The following is a 22,676-nucleotide window of genomic DNA, read 5'->3' on the forward strand; positions in this document are numbered from 1 at the left end:
ACCAAGCTCAGTTACTTCACTGAGAGGAACTACACTCAGAAAGCTGAATACTATACCCTGTTAAACATAACAGGAATGATAGCACGTGGAGAGGGCTTGCTTTGAAACTAAACTGTGATAACCACACACATGAATTAAGCCGATGCTAAGCCAAGAGAAAGAACTCATATGGTGTTGGTACAATACCCTGTTGCCTTCACAGAGAAGTATAGCATAAGGGTTGAGCTTGCTCTTTAGCTGAACTGTGCCAATTGCGCACATGAGCAAAACAGATGCGAAGCCAAGCGGCTAGTACCCCTGTTCTGAACGCTACCAAACCTGTGCCTGAACAGCTCCCAAAGCTTGTAGCAGACTAAAGACTCAGGTACTGAGCCATAGGTACGAAATCGCATAAGTGTGCAACCTGCCAGCCAACATGTACTGGCTCTGAGCAAAGTCACACACGTGCAGACAGAGTGGTAGAGTATCCACCCACACACACCAAACATAAACAATACTATCACCCCCGTGTGAGCTGCTGAGATCCTTTTAAACCCTATGCTCCACCCCATACACAAACACCCAGCTGGCTGTGACATCGCCAGCGGGCCAATCTGGAGCCACATCACTAGAGCATTAACGTCTAACCACCAAAGAGAAGACACCACATCACAGAAGGCACAGTAAGGTGATTTATGGAGCGCAAAGCTGCACCTGCATAACACTGGTTACTATAGACTTGACTGGAGAGTCAGCAGTAACCAAAGGTATGCCACGAGCCTGAGCAAGACACTGGGACTGATGTCGGTGCTTAGTAGCAATATCAGTGGCCAGACCTGAATGGGAGACTATGCTTGGGATCTATCCCGCGCAGCAGGAGAATCCTGACGTCTAAGGGTATGTGCACACGCTGCAGATTTTGCTGTGGATTCGCAGCATTTCCGCAGCAGCGGATCCGCAGCGGTTTCCCATGAGTTTACAGTACCATGATAACCTATGGGAAACAAAATCCGCAGTGCACATGCTGCGGAAAAAAACGGGCGGAAAAGCAGCGGTTTACATTCCGCAGCATGTCAATTCTTTGTGCGGATTCCGCTGCAGTTTTACACCTGCTCCAATAGAAAACTGCAGGTGTAAAGCCGCAGCGGAATCCGCAGTAGAAAACGCGATAAATCCACAGGAAAAACCGCAGCAGTTTTGCACTGCGGTTTTTCCAAATCCGCTGCGGAAAAATCCGCAGTCCTCAAGAATACGTGTGCACATACCATAATACATGCCGTCTGGAAAAGGCAACCTTCAAACACGAGACAACTGGAGTAGTTTGCTCTTGAGGAGTTGGCCAAAATACCTGTCGAGAGGTGCAGAAGTCTCATTGACAGTTACAGGTATCATTTCATTGCAGTAATTGCCTCAAAAGGTTGTGCAACAAAATGTTAAGTTAAGGGTACCATCATTTCTGTCCAGGACTATTTCATGAGGTTTACTTTTTTTAAAATTCTACGGAAGCATGGTTGAAACGCAATGTCTGACTTTCATTTTCTCATTTTCATAGATTTTTTTTATTATTACTTTTGTCAAATTCAAGTTATTTCTATGACCATTATGGGTTTTTCTGTTATTAAACGAGGGGTACCAACAATTTTGACCACTTGTGAAATTCTTGAGGTTCATTCCCTTATTGAAAATGATATTAGGTCTCTCTGGTATGGTCTGTGATAAAATGGCATCATTTCTTAATATTGGCTAATATTTTGTTAAAATGTCCCTAATATTTCAATGAGATTGGGTGAAGGTGGTGATGAAACGATTTGATTTTTTAATCTAACTCTAATTTATTTGCCACCATCTCCTCCATGAAGGCAATCAGTTTGAATGACTGTTTAATATTTTTATGCATCCTTAAGTATATCCTTAGGGTATTTTGTCTCATCAAATCTTTTTTTTTAGAAGACTCTTTTTTTTTTAAATTCTGTATCATGTGTACATTTTTTTTATGTGTCTGTATTGTCCATAGTACCCCTTGAGAACACCAAATAGCTATCAACATCAACATTCTTTAACTGTGCATTGGTGATAATCTTGCACTGTTCACCCATTGAAATTTCCAAATTTAAAAATTCAATTTTGGCTGTGGAAAAGGAAAAGGAGAAATTCAACCCCTAAGTATTGCTGTTTTTTTCTGGACTAACATCTCAGCCTCCTGAGGCGTCCCTTACCGTGCAATCTGTTCAACAAAAATCTAACATGGCAGTTATGTGAGGCTTCTGCAGGCCCAATCTGCTAAGATCATCTTTCCTGTTGGCAGAAATGGGAGCCAAAAAGTACATGCATTGGCAATAATGACATTTGAGTGGTGTTGTCGGTGATTGACACTGGCAATTAAATTATTCGACCATTCAAGACTTCTAATCTTTATGCATTAGATATCCAATTTTTGGCTGCTTTTATCTCATCCATTGCCAAAAGTCAATGAAAAAAAACAAAAACCTTCGATAGTTTCAGTTTTCTTTAAAAATGGATAAGAAAAACATCTAACACAAAACATACAACAGGCTGGAGAAAATGAGTGCATTTTTACAAATATGATAACGAACATGCAAACGTGAATGTAGCTTAGATGTGAGGCCATAAAGTCAAATTTTGTTCACGCTTTGGATGCAGTTGTTCAAGGAGTGGATTAAAAGATGAGCAGCATCCGTCCTTTCTTCTTTCTTTCAATTTCTGATCCAACAAGGTTTTGACTTCAAATTTGCCTGAAAAATTCTTTAAAAATTGTTTTCTGTTCATACCCCAAAAACTCACAAATCCTCCAGTATCATAATAGCTTTGTAATGTGGGTACCTTTATAGCTGGAAGGCATGCCTTCTAGAATTTACTCTTCATACTAGACAGCCCAAGAAAAAGGCTTGGCATAACCACCTGTGGTGCAACTGCATGAAAAATTAATTTTAATTTTTCAATTATCTTCTGAATCTTCAGTGATGAGGTCCATCTCATAGTTTAAGAAGCACCACTATAGACTGATTCTAAGATGTTTGCAGAATTTAGTTAATAAAAACCTAATCCATATTTGTTGATGTCAATGTCATGACAATTATAATTTCTTCATATTGTGTCGTGTTGTCTTTTTTTAGGCATTTTTAACAGCTACAGACTCGCGAATGGCAGTCACCCTTGTTCTGGGAGAGTGGAAGTATTTTATGAAGGACGATGGATGGCGATGTGCAGATCTCATTGGACTCTGCGAGAAGCTAATGTACTCTGTAGACAAATCAAATGTGGAGTTGTTGCTCTCATTCCAGGTGGAGGCCATTTTGATAAACATAACATTAGTACCAAATACAGATTCCATTGTACAGGTAAAGAACACCACCTGGGAGATTGTAATGTAACCGCACTTGGAAATGGTGACTGCCCATCCTCGGATACAGCTGGTGTTACCTGCACAGGTAAGTCATTGAACTTTGTTTCAAAGATTATATAGGCTTCCGCAGAGGAGATATTTATTTCTTCTCCAACCCCATAATTCCATATTATATTTTGCAAATGTCTCATCTGGGCCAGGCTCCACTTCGGGCTACAGTTTGGTTTGCCCCACATTGGGTTTTACAAGTTACTCAGCAATTCTTAGTGACATCATCTGCCTAAGGCTGCCGTTACACTGGCAGTATTTGGTCAGTATTTTACATCAGTATTTGTAAGCCAAAACCAGGAGTGGGTGATAAATACAGAAGTGGTGCATATGTTTCTATTATACTTTTCCTCTAATTGTTCCACTCCTGGTTTTGGCTTACAAATACTGATGTAAAATACTGACCAAATACTGCTAGTGTGACGGCAGCCTAAGCCTTTTAAGATGCAGCTGATACAATCCTCTGTCTGTGTTAGGAGCGGACGCAGGAGTGTATCCTCTGGAGCAAATTACAAAAGATCAATGAGGGAGCAGAGAGTAGGATCCCTACCAATAAAATACAAAGAATTCAAATTACAAATTTCAATTTTTTTTTTAGTTCTCATCAGACTAAAAACGTCTACAGTTTACAAATTTGAGTCAACTTATAAAATGTCAAACTAATTTTATAAAGCAATAAAATTAAATTACCGTTATTTATTCCCTTATATATCCTCAGGGAAAAAGCAAAAAGTGAGGCTAATGGATGGAGAGGACCACTGTGCAGGAAGACTGGAGATTCTCACAAATAATACATGGAGCAGAGCCTTCAGTGACCAATGGGGCAATAACGAGACTCAAATTGTGTGCAGAGAATTACATTGTGGTGAGACAGTAGATTCATTTATTGTCACAGAATCAACAACCGACGGTCATGTGCACCTCAGTGGAAAATGTCAAGGAAATGAGACCCAACTGTCAGATTGTTCTGTTACTGGAACATCTGATGAAAAGACTGATCAAAAAAGAGATATAGCAGTCACCTGCTCAGGTACAGTAGCTTCAGCATAACTTTATATCAAGGAATTGTTGTGTATGTGTTCAGTTGATTAAATGAGTATTGATTGTGTCACAAATTTTCTAAGTAAATACATTTCTAAAAATTCTATTGATATTATTGACATGAAATTCTCACCAGGTGTTGGTAGCAACCCACCCAATCCATACAGGCAAAAGAATTAAACCACAGAATTAAATCACAAATTAAGTGATGTGTAATAATGACAAGTGACACAGAGAAAAAGTACTGAACACATGAAGAAAGACAGGTGCAAAAAGTTATGGAAAGTCATGAAACCAGCTGAAATCTATTAGTAATTAAAAAGCAATCCAGCTACTTATTGAAAAATAATATCAGCTGGTCCAATTGATCGCCTGTAAAAAGGTGTCTCATTACCAAGGTACCACACAAGAAACAACTCATTATGAATAAACCACTGAGCTGTCTAAAGAAATTTGCAACCTTATTGTTGCAAAACATACTAATAGCATCGGATACAGGAGAATTTCGACACTATTAAAGGTTCTAGCGAGCACTGTTGGGGCCATAATCTGGAAATAAATGTAAACAGGTTGCGGGATGCAGTGACGGACAGGAGGCAGAGCAAGGGTTAATAAGTATAACAGTTTTAATGTAACGGGGTTAACTCCTCACAGGGAAGTGCAGGGTCAAGCAGGGGATTAAACAGTTGAAATTAAAAAAAAGGATATGCAGAATTCAAGGATAAAGAATCAGGTAATGGCGATTACTGTCAAAAAGTCGGTAGTCACTCAGACAATGAAGTCCATAGCGCCAACAACGGCAGATTGGGGTCTTTTCTAGTGGGCTCCTAAAGACAACAATGCCTCATCCTCTGGTTATAGCGGTCGGTATCCGGTACCTTCCGCTACCCCTAGTCCATATGCTGCAGTGGCTGACAAGGGTGGGAGCAGAGTCCTGTAAGAGCCGAACATGGCTCTGCTAATTTACACTGGCAAAATCAGGGTCTCCCGTGAGCGGGAAAGTATGAACTGGTAACGTGGGTTACGCAAGTCTATCCAGTACTTGGTTCTCTCCTTGTGGCACGTGCGCTGCACTCGCGGTCATGAAGCACACGGCACCTCGATCTCTGTCAGCTACTGGGCGTGCTTCCCTCTTCTCTTTATGCTGCGCGCTGCCTGTTCCTGCCAAGACTGAAGCACTGACAACCAGTGGCGTGCTGCTTCTCCGGCGGGGTGCTGCACACGATCTCTCTCTGGCAGCACACACACAGTACTCACTAGCGCGGAACGTTTCACACCTCGCTCCGTGGTGACCAACGGGCACCCTGCATGTCTCTTCTCAAAGTCTCTATCAGCAGTGGTGGTGGTGCTTGGGTATGGGCCTGTGCTGTACGGATGCTGTACAGATGCTTTGGGGCAGCATCACTCACTGGCCACTGCTGCACACTATTTGATCCCGCCAAGTCTCTGTCAGAGCTGCTGCTGTGCGCATGGCTCCTCTCAGCTCAGCGGTCCCTTTCGCTTCATGGCTGCCACATGCCCAGCTTCTCTCCAGGCAGCTGTCCCTCTGCAGAAGAATGGGCCTTGTTGCAGCGCCAGTACTCAGTGGGGAGGGGAATTGGAGCGCGCTGGTTGCCTATCCGCGCGCTGTCTCTTTTTGCTCCAAACACTCCTGCTGTGCATGCTTTCTCCTTTTATCTCCCCACACCCCTCAGTCAGAAGGAATGTCCAGCTTGCTATTGCTTCCCCCCAGAAACAAGGGATGCAGCCTCGACAGTTCCCGCCCCGGCAAGCAGGTACCCATGGTGCATAAACAGAACATCATTTCACCATAAACTGGGCATGATCAGAAGCTCCTCTGAAGATTTCAGAAAAAGTGAAAAGAAGAACTGCCTGTGGAGAGCTACAGGAAGACCTGGAATCAGCAGATACAATTGTTATAAAGAAAACTATAATTTATGCACTTAACCTCTATGGTTTGCATGAACACTCAACTTTAAAGACTCCATTGCTGAACAAAAATCATGCTTAAACTAATTTAAAGTTTACTCAACAACATTGAGACAAGTTAGGGAAATATCCCAGAATAGAAGAAAGACAGCGCCACAACGGTCAGTGATGAAGACCTTACGTGTTTAATCTGCCTCCTGCGGCGACGTTTCGGTACAATAACCTTTATCAAGGTTATTGTACCGAAACGTCGCCGCAGGAGGCAGATTAAACACGTAAGGTCTTCATCACTGACCGTTGTGGCGCTGTCTTTCTTCTATTCTGGGATATGGAATTGCAGCCGGGCTGGACCCCTTGGCATTGACTTGCGCCAATATGCGAATGGAAGCTGTATGGGCATGGGGTGCGGTTTTTCTCTTTTTGGATTTCTGCAAGTCAGGGAAATAATCAGACAATACAGACCGGTCAGTTGAGAACAAAATTGAACTCTTGGATGCCATAATACACACCATGCATAGAGGTCAAAATGCACTGCATATCACCCAGAACACCATAGCAACACTGAAGTTTGGAGGTGAGAACCTTATGATGTGGGGCTATTTTTCAGCATAGGGCACTGACAAACTTCATATAATTGAAAGAAAAATGAATGGATATACAATGGGTACGGAAAGTTTTCAGATCCCTTTAAATTGTTCACTCTTTGTTTCATTGCAGCCATTTGGTAAATTCACAAAACTTCATTTTTTTCCTCATTAATGTACACTCTGCACCTCATCTTGGGTGAAAAAACAGAAATGTAGAAATTTGGGCAAATTTATTAAAAAGGAAAAACTGAAATATCACATGGTCATAAGTATTCAGACCCTTGGCTCAGTATTGAGTAGAAACTCCTTTTTGAGCAAGTACAGCCATTAGTCTTCTTGGGAATGATGCAACAAATTTTTCACACCTGAATTTGGGGATTCTCTGCCATTCTTCCTTGCAGATCCTCTCCAGTTCCGTCAGGTTGGATGGTGAATGTTGGTGGACAGCCATTTTCAGGTCTCTCCAGAGATGCTCAATTGGGTTTAGGTCAGGGATCTGGCTGGGCCAGTCAAGAATGGTCACAGAGTTGATCTGAAGCCACCCCTTTGTTATTTTAGTTGTGTGCTTAGGGTGATTGTCTTGTTGGAAGGTGAACCTTCGGCCAAGTCTGAGGTTCAGAGCACTCTGGAAGAGGTTTTCATCAAATATATGTCTGTAATTGGCTGCATTCATATTTCCTCCAATGGCAACCAGTTGTCCTGTCACTGCAGCTGAATAACACCCCCATAGCATGATGCTGCCACCACCATGTTTCACTGTTGGGATTGTATTGGGCAGTTGATGAGCAGTGCCTGGTTTTCTCCACACATACCACTTAGAATTAACACCAAAAATGTCTATCTTCGTCTCATCAGACCAGTGAATCTTTTTTCTCATAGTCTGTTAGTCCTGTATGTGTTTTTTAGCAAACTCTATGCAGGCTTTCATATGTCTTGCACTGAGGAGAGGCCACTCTGCCATAAAGGCCCAACTGGTGGAGGGCTGCAGTGATAGTTGATTTTCTGGAACTTTCTCCCATTCCCTACTGTATCTCTTGAATTCAGCCACAGTGTTGGGGTTCTTCTTTATTTCTCTCAGCAAGGCTCCTCTCCCATGATTACTCAGTTTAGCTGGATGGCCAGGTCTAGGAAGACTTCTGGTGGTCCCAAACTTCTTCCATTTAAGGATTATGCAGGCCACTGTGCTCTTAGGAACCTTGAGTACTGCAGAAATTCTTTTGTAACCTTGACCAGATCTGTGCCTTGCCACAATTCTGTATCTGAGCTCCTTGGCCAGTTCCTTTAACCTCATGCTTCTCATTTGGTCTGACATGCACTGTGTGTGTGCCTTTCCAAATCAAGTCCTATCAGTTTAATTGAACACAGCTGTACTCCAATGAAGGAGTAGAACCATCTCAAGGAAGATAACAAGGACATGGACAGCATGTGACTTAAATATGAGTGTCTGAGCAAAAGGTCTGAATACTTTTGACCATGTGATATTTCAGTTTAATGTGAAAAAATATATTTTTTTTTAATTTAGCAAATGGCTGCAATGAAACAAGGAGTGAAAAATTTAAAGGGGTCTGAATACTTTCCGTACCACTGTATGTACCAAGACATTCTTGCTAAAAATTTGCTGCCATCTACCAGGATAATGAAGATGAAACAAGGGTGGAAATTTGAGCAAGACAATGCTTTCAAACAGTTCATAGAGGAAGGCCACAGAAACTTCAGGATTTAAAGATCGTGCAGAAGAATGGGCCAAATTCACATCTCAGCAATGCATGCGATCAGTTTCTCCATATAGGTGGCATCTTCAAGCTGTCTTCACCACAAAGGCTTTTGTAGGTAGTATTAAATAAATTTCATCAGGCGTGTTCAAAACTTTTTCCCTTGAAGCGAAGTTAGGAATGTTTTACTGGATGTGAGTTCCAGCTTTTTTTTTTTTTTTTCAGTTTTTGAACTATGTGTGGAGAAAACCAGGCACTACTCATCACCTGCAATACAGTCCCAACAATGAAACATGGTGGTGGCAGCATCATGCTTTGGGGAAGTTTTTCAGCTGCAGGGACAGGACAATTGGTTGCTATTGAAGGAAACATGAATGCAGCCAAGTACAGAGATATCCTGGATGAAAACCTCTTCCAGAGTTCTCTGGCCTTCAGACTTGGCTGAAGGTTCACCTACCAACAAGACAATGACCCTAAGCACAAAGCAGAAGGAAGAATGGCAGAGGATTCCCAAATCCAGGTGTGAAAAACTTGTTGCATCATTCCCAAGAAGACTCATGGCTTTACTGGCTCAAAAGGTGCTTCTACTCAATACTGAGCAAAAGGTTTGAATACTTATGATCATGTGGCATTTCAGATTTTCTTTTTTAATACATTTGCAAAAATGTCTACATTTTTTTTTTTTTTAGTCAAGATGGGGTGCAGGGTGTCCATTAATGAGAAAAAAATAACTTTTTTGAATTTATCAAATGGCTACAATGAAACAAAGAGTGAAAAATGTAAAGGGGTCTGAATACTTTCCGTACCCACTGTATACCTTAGTATATGGACATCTATATCAACCCTGAAGTTTGGAAGTGGGAACATAATGGCATGGGACTATTTTTAAGCATATGGCACTGACAAACTTCAAATATCTGATGGAAGGATGAATAGAAAAATGTATCTAGACATTCCTGATAAAAATCTGCTGCCATCTGCCAGTATGATGAAGATTTCAACAAGGCAATGATCCCAAACACACAGCCAAGGAAACTCTCAATTGATTTCAGAGAAAGAAGGTAAAGCTGCAAGAATGGCTCAGCCAATCACCTGACCTGAATCCAATAGAAAATGTGAGGATGGAACTAAAGCTCAGAGTGCATAGAATGAGCATATGGGCCATTCAGGATTTGATGTCTGTTAGTCTGGAAAAATGGGCCAAAATCACACCAGAGCAATTCATATGACTAGTTTCTCCATATAGGAGACGTGAAGCTGTCATTACCAACAAAGGCATTTGTACACAGTATTAAATAAATAAATTTCAGTTAGCGTGTTCAATACTTTTTCTCAGTGACATTTGTCATTATTACAAGTAATTTAATTTATGGACATCTATGGTTTGATTTCTTTGGTTGTGTGGTTTGGATTGATTGTTACCGATATTTGGTGAGAAATTCTTCTCAATAATACCTTTAATCATGAACATTTAAACATTTGCAACTGGATTATTTCATTCAGTGATATCTAGGATGTGGGATTTTATTTTTTTGAGCAGTATATGTATATATATATATATATATATAAGGCATCGTGATTATTCGCTAATCCCGCCCACTGCACAGAAGCTCCGCCTCCCACCACCACACAGAATACCGCCCCCCACCCCATTACCACACACAATCCCGCCCCCCACCCCATCACCACATACAATCCGCTCAGCGACCAATCACAAGCCGCGACGTCATAGAAGGCCCTTTACGCGCTCATTCTTCGGAACGAAAGCAAGGCGGTTGCAGCGGTGACGACCAGGGCGCGTCAGAGGGTAAGTATATCAATATTTTTTATTTTCATTCTTTATTTTACACATGAATATGGATCCCAGGGCCTGAAGGAGAGTTTCCTCTCCTTCAGACCCTGGGATCCATTACAACATACCTTCCGATATTTGTGTCCCATTGACTTGTATTGGTATCGGATATCGGTATCGGCGATATCCGATATTTTTTGGATATCGGTCGATACCATCCGATACTGATACTTTCAAATATCGGACGGTATCTGTTATGACCTGGTGGTCAGGACAATAATGGACCTGGTGGTTAAGAGCACACGGAATGACCTGATAGTTACTGATAATAAAGGATAGAGCTCTGGGACGTGGGAACTCTGCTGACCGCAATCCCTAATCCTATCACACACACTAGAAATAGCCATGGATTGCTCCTAACGCTCCCTATGCAACTCGGCACAGCCTAAGAAACTAGCTAGCCCTGAAGATAGAAAAATAAAGCCTACCTTGCCTCAGAGAAATTCCCCAAAGGAAAAGGCAGCCCCCCACATATAATGACTGTGAGTAAAGAAGAAAATACAAACACAGAGATGAAACAGATTTAGCAAAATGAGGCCCGACTTACTGAACAGACTGAGGATAGGAAAGGTTGCTTTGCGGTCAGCACAAAAACCTACAAAAAGACCACGCAGAGGGCGCAAAAAGACCCTCCGCACCGACTCACGGTGCGGAGGCGCTCCCTCTGCGTCCCAGAGCTTCCAGCAAGCAAGACAACAAAAAAATAGCAAGCTGGACAGAAAAATAGCAAACCAAAGAAAATACAAGCAGGAACTTAGCTTCTGCTGGGAAGACAGGTCACAAGAACGATCCAGGAGTGAACTAGACCAATACTGGAACATTGACAGGTGGCATGGAGCAAAGAACTAAGTGGAGTTAAATAGAGCAGCCAGCTAACGAATTAACCTCGTCACCTGTGGAAGGAAACTCAGAAACACCCACCAGAGGAAGTCCATGGACAGAACCAGCCGAAGTACCATTCATGACCACAGGAGGGAGCCCGACAACAGAATTCACAACAGTACCCCCCCCTTGAGGAGGGGTCACCGAACCCTCACCAGAGCCCCCAGGCCGACCAGGATGAGCCAAATGAAAGGCACGAACCAGATCGGCAGCATGAACATCAGAGGCAAAAACCCAGGAATTATCTTCCTGACCATAACCCTTCCACTTGACCAGGTACTGGAGTTTCCGTCTCGAAATACGAGAATCCAAAATCTTCTCCACCACATACTCCAACTCCCCCTCAACCAACACCGGGGCAGGAGGATCAACGGATGGAACCACAGGCGCCACGTATCTCCGCAATAACGACCTATGGAACACATTATGGATGGCAAAAGAAGCAGGAAGGGCCAAACGAAATGACACAGGATTGATAACCTCAGAAATCTTATACGGACCAATGAAACGAGGCTTAAACTTAGGAGAGGAAACTTTCATAGGAACATAACGAGACGATAACCAAACCAAATCCCCAACACGAAGTCGGAAACCCACACAGCACCGGCGGTTAGCGAAACGTTGAGCCTTCTCCTGGGACAATGTCAAATTGTCCACCACATGAGTCCAAATCTGCTGCAACCTATCCACCACAGTATCTACACCAGGACAGTCTGAAGACTCAACCTGCCCTGAAGAGAAATGAGGATGGAAACCAGAATTGCAGAAAAACGGCAAAACCAAAGTAGCCGAGCTGGCCCGATTATTAAGGGCGAACTCAGCCAATGGCAAAAAGGACACCCAATCATCCTGATCAGCAGAAACAAAGCATCTCAGATATGTTTCCAAAGTTTGATTAGTTCGTTCGGTTTGGCCATTTGTCTGAGGATGGAAAGCCGAGGAAAAAGACAAATCAATGCCCATCCTAGCACAAAAGGATCACCAAAACCTCGAAACAAACTGGGAACCTCTGTCAGAAACGATGTTCTCCGGGATACCATGTAAACGAACCACATGCTGGAAAAATAATGGCACCAAATCAGAGGAGGAAGGCAATTTAGACAAAGGTACCAAATGGACCATCTTAGAAAAGCGATCACAAACCACCCAAATGACCGACATCTTTTGAGAGACGGGGAGATCCGAAATAAAATCCATAGAAATATGCGTCCAGGGCCTCTTCGGGACCGGCAAGGGCAAAAGCAGCCCACTGGCACGAGAACAGCAGGGCTTAGCCCGAGCACAAGTTCCACCGGACTGCACAAAAGAACGCACATCCCGTGACAAAGACGGCCACCAATAGGATCTAGCCACCAAATCTCTGGTACCAAAGATTCCAGGATGACCAACCAACACCGAACAATGAACCTCAGAGATAATTCTACTAGTCCATCTATCAGGGACAAACAGTTTCTCCGCTGGGCAACGGTCAGGTCTATCAGCCTGAAATTTTTGCAGCACCCGCCGCAAATCAGGGGAGATGGCAGACAAAATTACCCCCTCTTTGAGAATACCCGCCGGCTCAGGAACAACCGGAGAGTCAGGCACAAAACTCCTTGACAGGGCATCAGCCTTCACATTCTTAGAGCCCGGAAGGTACGAAACCACAAAATCAAAACGGGAGAAAAATAACGACCATCGAGCCTGTCTCGGATTCAACTGTTTGGCAGACTCAAGATAAGTCAAATTTTTGTGATCAGTCAAGACCACCACGCGATGCTTGGCTCCTTCAAGCCAATGACGCCACTCCTCGAATGCCCACTTCATGGCCAACAACTCTCGATTACCAACATCATAATTACACTCAGCAGGCGAAAACTTTCTAGAAAAGAAAGCACATGGCTTCATCACCGAGCCATCAGAACTTCTTTGCGACAAAACAGCCCCTGCTCCAATCTCAGAAGCATCAACCTCAACTTGAAACGGGAGCGAAACATCTGGCTGGCACAACACAGGGGCAGAAGAAAAACGACGCTTCAACTCCTGAAAAGCCTCTACAGCTGCAGAAGACCAATTGACCACATCAGCACCCTTCTTGGTCAAATCAGTCAACGGTTTAGCAACACTAGAAAAATTAGCGATGAAGCGCCGATAAAAATTAGCAAAGCCCAGGAACTTTTGCAGGCTCTTCACAGATGTCGGCTGAGTCCAATCGTAAATGGCCTGGACTTTAACAGGGTCCATCTCGATAGTAGAAGGGGAAAAAATGAACCTCAAAAATGAAACCTTCTGAACTTCAAAGAGACACTTTGACCCCTTCACAAACAAGGAATTCGCACGAAGGACCTGGAACACCATTCTGACCTGCTTCACATGAGACTCCCAATCATCCGAAAAGACCAAAATATCATCCAAATACACAATCAAGAATTTATCCAGGTGCTCTCGGAAGATGTCATGCATAAAGGACTGAAATACTGATGGAGCATTGGAAAGCCCGAATGGCATAACCAGGTACTCAAAATGGCCCTCGGGCGTATTAAATGCTGTTTTCCATTCATCGCCTTGTTTAATACGCACAAGATTATACGCCCCTCGAAGATCTATCTTGGTGAACCAACTAGCCCCTTTAATACGAGCAAACAAATCAGACAGCAACGGCAAAGGATACTGAAATTTGACTGTAATTTTATTAAGAAGGCGGTAATCAATGCAAGGTCTCAAAGAACCATCCTTCTTGGCCACAAAAAAGAACCCTGCTCCTAACGGTGATGACGACGGGCGAATATGGCCTTTCTCCAAGGATTCCTTTATATAACTCCGCAGAGCGGCGTGTTCTGGTACAGATAAATTGAACAATCGGCCCTTAGGAAACTTACTACCAGGAATCAAATTAATTGCACAATCGCAATCCCTATGAGGAGGTAGGGCACTGGCTTTGGGCTCATCAAATACATCCCGATAATCTGACAAAAACTCTGGAACTTCAGAAGGAGTGGAAGACGAAATAGACAAAAATGGAACATCACCATGTACCCCCTGGCAACCCCAGCTGGACACAGACATAGATTTCCAGTCCAATACTGGATTATGAACCTGTAGCCATGGCAACCCCAAAACGACCACATCATGCAGATTATGCAACACCAGAAAGCGGATATCCTCCTGATGTGCAGGAGCCATGCACATGGTCAATTGGGTCCAGTACTGAGGCTTATTCTTGGCCAAAGGCGTAGCATCAATTCCTCTCAATGGAATAGGATACTGCAAGGGCTCCAAGAAAAAACCACAGCGCCTAGCATACTCCAAGTCCATCAAATTCAGGGCAGCGCCTGAATCCACAAATGCTATAACAGAATAGGATGACAAAGAGCAAATCAGAGTAACGGACAATAGAAATTTAGACTGTACCGTACCAATGGTGGCAGACCTAGCGAACCGCTTAGTGCGCTTAGGACAATCGGAGATAACATGAGTGGAATCACCACAGTAAAAACATTCCGACGTCTGTGTTCTTGCCGTTCAGTTCTGGTCAAAGTCCTATCACATTGCATAGGCTCAGGCCCATGCTCAGATAGTACCGCCAAATGGTGCACAGCTTTACGCTCACGCAAGCGTCGATCGATCTGAATGGCCAAAGACATAGACTCATTCAGACCAGCAGGCATGGGAAATCCCACCATGACATCCTTAAGGGCTTCAGAGAGACCCTTTCTGAAGATTGCTGCCAGGGCACATTCATTCCACTGAGTGAGCACAGACCACTTTCTAAACTTCTGACTATATATCTCCGCTTCATCCTGACCCTGACACAGAGCCAGCAAGATTTTATCTGCCTGATCCACTGAATTAGGTTCGTCATAAAGCAATCCAAGCGCCAGGAAAAACGCATCAACATCACGCAATGCCGGATCTCCTGGCGCAAGGGAAAATGCCCAGTCTTGAGGGTCACCACGTAACAAAGAAATAATGATCTTTACTTGTTGAACAGGGTCACCTGAGGAGCGAGGTTTCAAGGCAAGAAACAATTTACAATTATTTTTGAAATTCAAGAACTTAGATCTATCACCAAAAAACAAATCAGGAATTGGAATCCTAGGCTCTGACATCGGATTCTGAACCACAAAATCTTGAATGTTTTGTACCCTTGTAGTGAGATTATCCATCCAAGAGGACAGTCCTTGAATGTCCATGTTTACACCTGTGTCCTGAACCACCCAGAGGTAAAGGGGAAATGAGAGACAAAACACACTGCAAAGAAAAAAAAATGGTCTCAGAACTTCTCTTATCCCTCTATTGAGATGCATTAGTACTTTGGGCCACCTGTACTGTTATGACCTGGTGGTCAGGACAATAATGGACCTGGTGGTTAAGAGCACACGGAATGACCTGATAGTTACTGATAATAAAGGATAGAGCTCTGGGACGTGGGAACTCTGCTGACCGCAATCCCTAATCCTATCACACACACTAGAAATAGCCGTGGATTGCTCCTAACGCTCCCTATGCAACTCGGCACAGCCTAAGAAACTAGCTAGCCCTGAAGAAAGAAAAATAAAGCCTACCTTGCCTCAGAGAAATTCCCCAAAGGAAAAGGCAGCCCCCCACATATAATGACTGTGAGTAAAGAAGAAAATACAAACACAGAGATGAAATAGATTTAGCAAAGTGAGGCCCGACTTACTGAACAGACTGAGGATAGGAAAGGTTGCTTTGCGGTCAGCACAAAAACCTACAAAAAGACCACGCAGAGGGCGCAAAAAGACCCTCCGCACCGACTCACGGTGCGGAGGCGCTCCCTCTTCGTCCCAGAGCTTCCAGCAAGCAAGACAACAATAAAAATAGCAAGCTGGACAGAAAAATAGCAAACCAAAGAAAATACAAGCAGGAACTTAGCTTCTGCTGGGAAGACAGGTCACAAGAACGATCCAGGAGTGAACTAGACCAATACTGGAACATTGACAGGTGGCATGGAGCAAAGAACTAAGTGGAGTTAAATAGAGCAGCCAGCTAACGAATTAACCTCGTCACCTGTGGAAGGAAACTCAGAAACACCCACCAGAGGAAGTCCATGGACAGAACCAGCCGAAGTACCATTCATGACCACAGGAGAGAGCCCGACAACAGAATTCACAACAGGTATCGCTCAACACTACACATTATCCTTTGAAAATGACAAAAATGACTATACATTTAATTGTGTTTACAGAGAAATTTTAACTTATTTATGTTTCGTTATGAAATTTGTTTAGATGCTGGAATGAATAAAAAACGCACACCTTACTGAATCCAGCTTTTTTTTTTTTACACTGTGAATAAAATGTATTATTAGTATTATTCACATTTTTAATGATTATTATTGTTATTAACTTCATTTTAAGTTAATTTACCACCTGCGTAAGCGCTATTGAATCTTGTCATTATTTACTTTAGTTTAATCACCAGCAGCGTTAATTAGATAGCAATGAGCGTGCCGAACGTTAGCTGGCTGGAAACAGCTAGTATATATATATATATATATAGCACTCAGGGCAGCTGAATAGCCTGGCACCCGTAGCGTATACAGTGATGCAAGTTGTCCATGGTACTGGTCTCGGATGTGGACTGCCCTGTGCCCAGAGGTGGATGTCCTGTGCCCGAAAGAGTCGGATGTGGACAGTCCTTTTCCTGGAGGTGAATGTCCTGTGCCCAAAAGAGGACTGGAGTAATGATTATAAAGAGGTGGATATGGTGCTAGACTGCAAGCAAAAGTCCAGGAAGCATGTGTGGAGGTAATTGCTGTAACTTGGCAGAGTTACGAAGTTTGTTGTGGATTGGTGGATCCACGAACCTTACAAGCGTCTGGCTGTAACTCAGCGGGGTAACAAAGGTTTTCTGTGGATCAGTGGATCCATGAAGTCTGCGGTGCAGAGCCATGTAGAGCCTTGTGGAGATTAGCTGCAGTGGCAGCAAGAGGTTCTGCAGCAGCCGAAGTTGCAGTGGCAGCAGCAGCAGCAGCGGCTTGTGTTGGCAGCAGAAGATGCCAGCAGTTTGTGGCTGCAGCAGGTACTGTGGTAGCACCTGCAGGAGCTAGTGAGGTGTCATAAAAACATTAGTGGTCCAGACCGTTCAGACTCTTAAAGGGCCAGTGCCGACCAAAGAGGCTTTTTTGTGAACTGGTGCCTAAGAGTACCGTGGGGAGTCCATGGGGTGTACCCCAGGGAAGGGGTGGTGTCCCTAACAGGGGTGGTGTCTCAAAAAGGGATAGAGTCCCAAAAGGGGTAACCTGAACAGGGATAGTTGCCCAAAAAGGGGAGGAATCCCAAAAAGGGTGGCGGTAACCCTAACAGGGATAGTTGCCCAAAAGGGGGCGAAGCGTCCCGAAGGGGTGCCGCAGATTAACTATTGCCCAGGGCAAGTACATTATGTGTGTCCAGACTGCTATGTGAACTATCCACCCGGCGAGATTTAACAGGGGTGTGCCCTGCAGATGCATTAGAAAGAAATATGCGGACTGGTCGATTCTGGGACCCCGGTGACTTTAGTGAGGGTTGCACCAAAGGGATTTTAAATATCCAATAGGAGGGTCAGGGTCACCTGCATCCATGGGCGCACTAAGGACTATCCAGTGGCCAGGGTGGTCCTCGAGACGGCCAGGAACAGTGTAATCCATGATGTCAAAAAGAGAGAAGCCAGCGCTGCTTGTGGTCAGAACGCAATTTGAAAAGCGCAAATGCGCATATTAAATTCTGACTGTATATCAAAATGAGATATTTAGCAAACAATTGATCAATTCTTTGCGCATTTGCACTTTTCAAATTGCGTTCTGACCACAAGCAGAACTGGCTTCTCTCTTTTTGTAATCCATGATGTTGCCATAGTCTCAAACTTAATCTGTCCAGTCGTAATAGTCCGGGACTCTGGGCTGTTTGCAGACTCTCATCTCTCGGCTGAAGGGGTTGCATACTTAAAAGCAGTAATACCTTCCAAATTTGACAGGTCAGACATCGGTTGACCAGTGGGAAAGGTGCGTCTGCCCAACTTACAGACGTGATGTCACCCGTCACGTACTACAAGATGTTGGTGGTAGCCATACCAGAACTTATGACTGGGCGGAAGTGTGGGTCTGACCAATTCTGGGACTTGGCAGAGGTGACCAAAAGGTGTGACTATTGAAGACTGGGAAGCTCCAGGAGTGGGGTCCGAAACCATTAGAAATGGGGACTGCTGGTATCAGGATGACCGATTGGGTGGTGACTCCTATTCAGATAATGATGTGGTAGTTAAAACGAGTGGAGCTGACACCCACTTAGAGAGTGACTTGGTGGTTCACCATACTGTGGGGTGTGACACAGACTCCTGGGGTGACTGTGACTCTGAGAAAGTAAGGGAGTACAGTAAAGAAGAGCCCCACAAGAAGGGCAAGTCCTCCCATCGCCGGAGGAACAAGGGCCACAAAGAAGTTGCTCAAGTGACTCTTGCTGATAATAGAAGGTCGTGTACTTCTAACTCGCATGTGAGTTCTATTTCAGACACTGAAGAGATCGGGAAGGAATGTGACCTGTCATTGCCCGTAGCAACCTCTAGGGCCAAGTATGGTGAAGGCTCCAGAAAACCTGATGCTGAGGAGCTGGAGTGTGTGAAGTACTCTAAAGTCCCAGAGAAACGGGGCGAAGCAAAGGATGTCACTGCTGAGACCCAGGAGAGGGCAGATGATGACAGTTCTGTGTCCGAGGGTGTAGAAGTGGAGGAGGCCACCAAAAGAGTGGAGCCTGAAGCAGATACCTCCTCGAGTGATGGAAGCTCAACCAATGCAGAGGTTATAAGAAGCGACTTAAAGGGAACTTTTCACCTCCCAGGGTTCTTATAAGTTAAAGAGCCACCTTCAGCAGCAGTGAGGCTGCATTCTGTGAAGGTGGCTCTTATGTTTCTGATCCCTAGTAACACTGAAATGTTGACTTTTATTAATTGCGCCCCATACCTGTATTGCATCCCAGAGGTATGGTGTCTCCCCCTGTTTCAGGGTGTGATGATGTAGGATGCTCAAAACCGACTGAGATGGTTCTCTCGACTGGTAGGGCAAGGTAACGTGTGGGACCTGTCTTGAGACCCTGGGTGTATGACAGGTGTTAAACCTCACAAGTTTGAACGGGGCGGTATGTGATGCAGTGACCCCTGTTACAGCTAGGGTACGATGTATGATTGTAAATGGCCGGTATGTGACGCAGAGGGAGTCTGTGCTGTAAGCCAGTAATGTTGTTGTTCTGGGACCCGTAGTCCCACAAATGTTTGTATAGTTTTAAAGGGAGGCTTACAGGGTTAGTTTGAGAGCTGGGTGGGTCGAACTAACCACACACACCACTCACCCATGGGTGTGGTTACAGGTTCATAATGTAACCATGGTGTGGTCACATGGTCTCTGTAATGGAGAGTGTGTAGATCTTGGATGGCTTGTGTGTTGGGAGGTCCTTTGTGTGGACCGGATCACTGAATAGTGCACTGAGAGGCCATGGATCTGAAGACTTGTGTGTTGGGAGATCCTGGGAGTAGGATCAGATCCCAGGAGTAGGATCAGATCCCTGAATAGTGCACTGAGAGACTTGTGGGTTGGACGGTCCCAGGTGGGGACGACGTCCTGAACAGCACACGCAGTGGCCTGTGTGTGGGATGGTCCTAGGCGGGGATGGACGTCCCAAAGAGCGCACAGAAAGACCGAATGTATGCAGGGTCTGTAATGGCACTGCGTTAGGGGAGCTACAACCCGTCTGAGGATCTGGACTGTCAGGTGGCCTAGTGAGCAAGGCATTGTTTGGGATGGTGAACCCAGTTCGGCAGTTTCCCTGGGAACAGGGACTAACAAGGGGAGCAGGATCTCCAAGAAGGTAATCCAAAGTTGGGGAACTGTGTACACTCACAGGGGGTCAGTTAATGAACTGTGCGGTCACCCATGGTAACTGGACGGAGTAAGGTCCAGTATGTTTAGAGACTGCAGCTTAATGTCATCTGTTGGTGCCTATTGTGTTCAATGAAGGATACAATGAACTGTGCATAATCCGGTTTATGACTGCATAATAAATCGCATGGACCGTTTATGTGAGAAAAACATGCCCGTTGCTAAGCGAGTGTCCCCCAACACATGCAGTAAGCGCTATCTCACATTATTTTGGGTTAGAGTTTTTCCTATTGGTTTCTCATATAACATTCTGCATCCTGATATCAGCTCAAACTCATTTTACAGAAAACCTTATCTATTGACAAATATGCATGTACCATCCTTGAAGATGCAGCCTGAATGCAATGAAAGGTACCTCCTTTTGCACCCAGTAGTGATAAAAAAAAGTAGTAAAATACAAAACTAGAAGAGAATCAGTCAGAGAAAATAAGGAGAGTAATTTTCTATGGCCAACCCATGCAGAACTTTTATTTTCAGGGGTTGTTTTGCTGTTCCTTTCCAGTGCCCCTGTTGTCGTTTCATTTTCTCCTAAGTTGCTGACATTTATTCACAATAATTTATGCTTTTCTAAGTGGACACATTGATATCCTGAAGAATAATTGATTTTGCATTATACTACAACACATATGTTTCCTAAAATTTTATGACTAATGTGCATGTAAAAAATATGGAGATATTAATATATGTGTGTTTGATCTAATGTAGAAAGTAAGCAAATGAGACTGGTGAATGGCTCTGCTCGATGTGCTGGAAGAGTGGAAATTTATCACAATGGAAGATGGGGGACGATCTGTGATGACTCCTGGGATAAAGCAGATGCAGATGTGGTTTGTAGGCAGTTGGGTTGTGGTTCTGCTATTAAAGCTACAACAGGAGCCTATTATGGGAGAGGAATTGGGGACATCTGGCTGGACGATGTAAAATGTGTAGGAAATGAAACACACATCTGGAACTGTCCATCAAATCAGTTTGGTGACAATGACTGTGGTCATAAAGAAGATGCCGGTGTAATATGTTCAGGTAAAAGAGATTTACATGTTTGTTAAATGGGGTATCTCATGGGTTGTGTGTTTTTTGGGAATAAGTAGAAGGCATGCTTTAGTAAATAACAGGCAGATGTCGCTGAGCGTTTAATTATTGGCTAGACAATGACTAAAGGCAATAACTAAAAAGTAGAACCCATTAGCCCACCTTATCAAACAGTAGAAGAATGGATGAATTTAGTGGGATATAACAGAAAATGGAAAATAAAAGTGTAAACTAGAGTAAAAAGAAATCTAACATACAGCGGGAAAACAAAGTATTTGATACACTGATGATTTTGCAAGTTTTCATACCAATGTTTTCCATTGCAGAATCTTGGCAGATCCTGCATAATAGGCAGTGTTATGGGACTTACCTCTATTTTAAATAAACTTGTCATATATGCCACAGTACAGTGGTTACTCAATTGTGGGCTATATCCAGCATATAAGGTATATTACATTTACCCATCACCATGTATGCGATATCCATGGTTAATATATGACATGTCCAGGACCATGTATATTCATGTATCAAACACTATAGTAATGTATTTTCTGCTAATTTACCCCTTAAATAAGACCAAAGCCTGACCTTATAGAGTGCATTTCACGAGGTTCAAAAGATTTTTTTTTACTGGTATATACAGGTCCTTCTCAAAAAATTAGCATATAGTGTTAAATTTCATTATTTACCATAATGTAATGATTACAATTAAACTTTCATATATTATAGATTCATTATCCACCAACTGAAATTTGTCAGGTCTTTTATTGTTTTAATACTGATGATTTTGGCATACAACTCCTGATAACCCAAAAAACCTGTCTCAATAAATTAGCATATCAAGAAAAGGTTCTCTAAACGACCTATTACCCTAATCTTCTGAATCAACTAATTAACTCTAAACACATGCAAAAGATACCTGAGGCTTTTATAAACTCCCTGCCTGGTTCATTACTCAAAACCCCCATCATGGGTAAAGGTACCTTCACACATAACGATATTGTTAACGATATCGTTGCTATTTGTGACGTAGCAACGATATCGTTAATGAAATCGTTCTGTGTGACAGCGACCAACGATCAGGCCCCTGCTGGGAGATCGTTGGTCGCTGAACAAAGTCCAGAACTTTATTTTGTCGCTGGACTCCCTGGAGACATCGCTGGATCGGCGTGTGTGACACCGATCCAGCGATGTCTTCACTGGTAACCAGGGTAAACATCGGGTAACTAAGCGCAGGGCCGCGCTTAGTAACCCGATGTTTACCCTAGTTACCATGCTAAAAGTAAAAAAAAACAAACAGTACATACTTACCTACAGCCGTCTGTCCTCCAGCGCTGTGCTC

General features: G+C 43.6%; 1 protein-coding gene across 1 annotated transcript in view; it reads left to right on the forward strand.

Annotated features, from left to right (window-relative positions):
• The window catches only part of LOC138681287 (antigen WC1.1-like), a 273,048-nt gene that overhangs the window by 56,167 nt on the left and 194,205 nt on the right, over positions 1-22,676 (forward strand). Inside the window, exons 5-6 of the mRNA XM_069768718.1 lie at positions 3,114-3,428; positions 4,110-4,421. Coding sequence (XP_069624819.1) covers positions 3,114-3,428; positions 4,110-4,421 — 627 coding nt within the window. The remainder of the gene's footprint in view (positions 1-3,113; positions 3,429-4,109; positions 4,422-22,676) is intronic.

This window comes from Ranitomeya imitator, chromosome 1 (assembly GCF_032444005.1).
Source record: "Ranitomeya imitator isolate aRanImi1 chromosome 1, aRanImi1.pri, whole genome shotgun sequence".
In the NCBI taxonomy this organism is placed as follows: domain Eukaryota; kingdom Metazoa; phylum Chordata; class Amphibia; order Anura; family Dendrobatidae; genus Ranitomeya; species Ranitomeya imitator.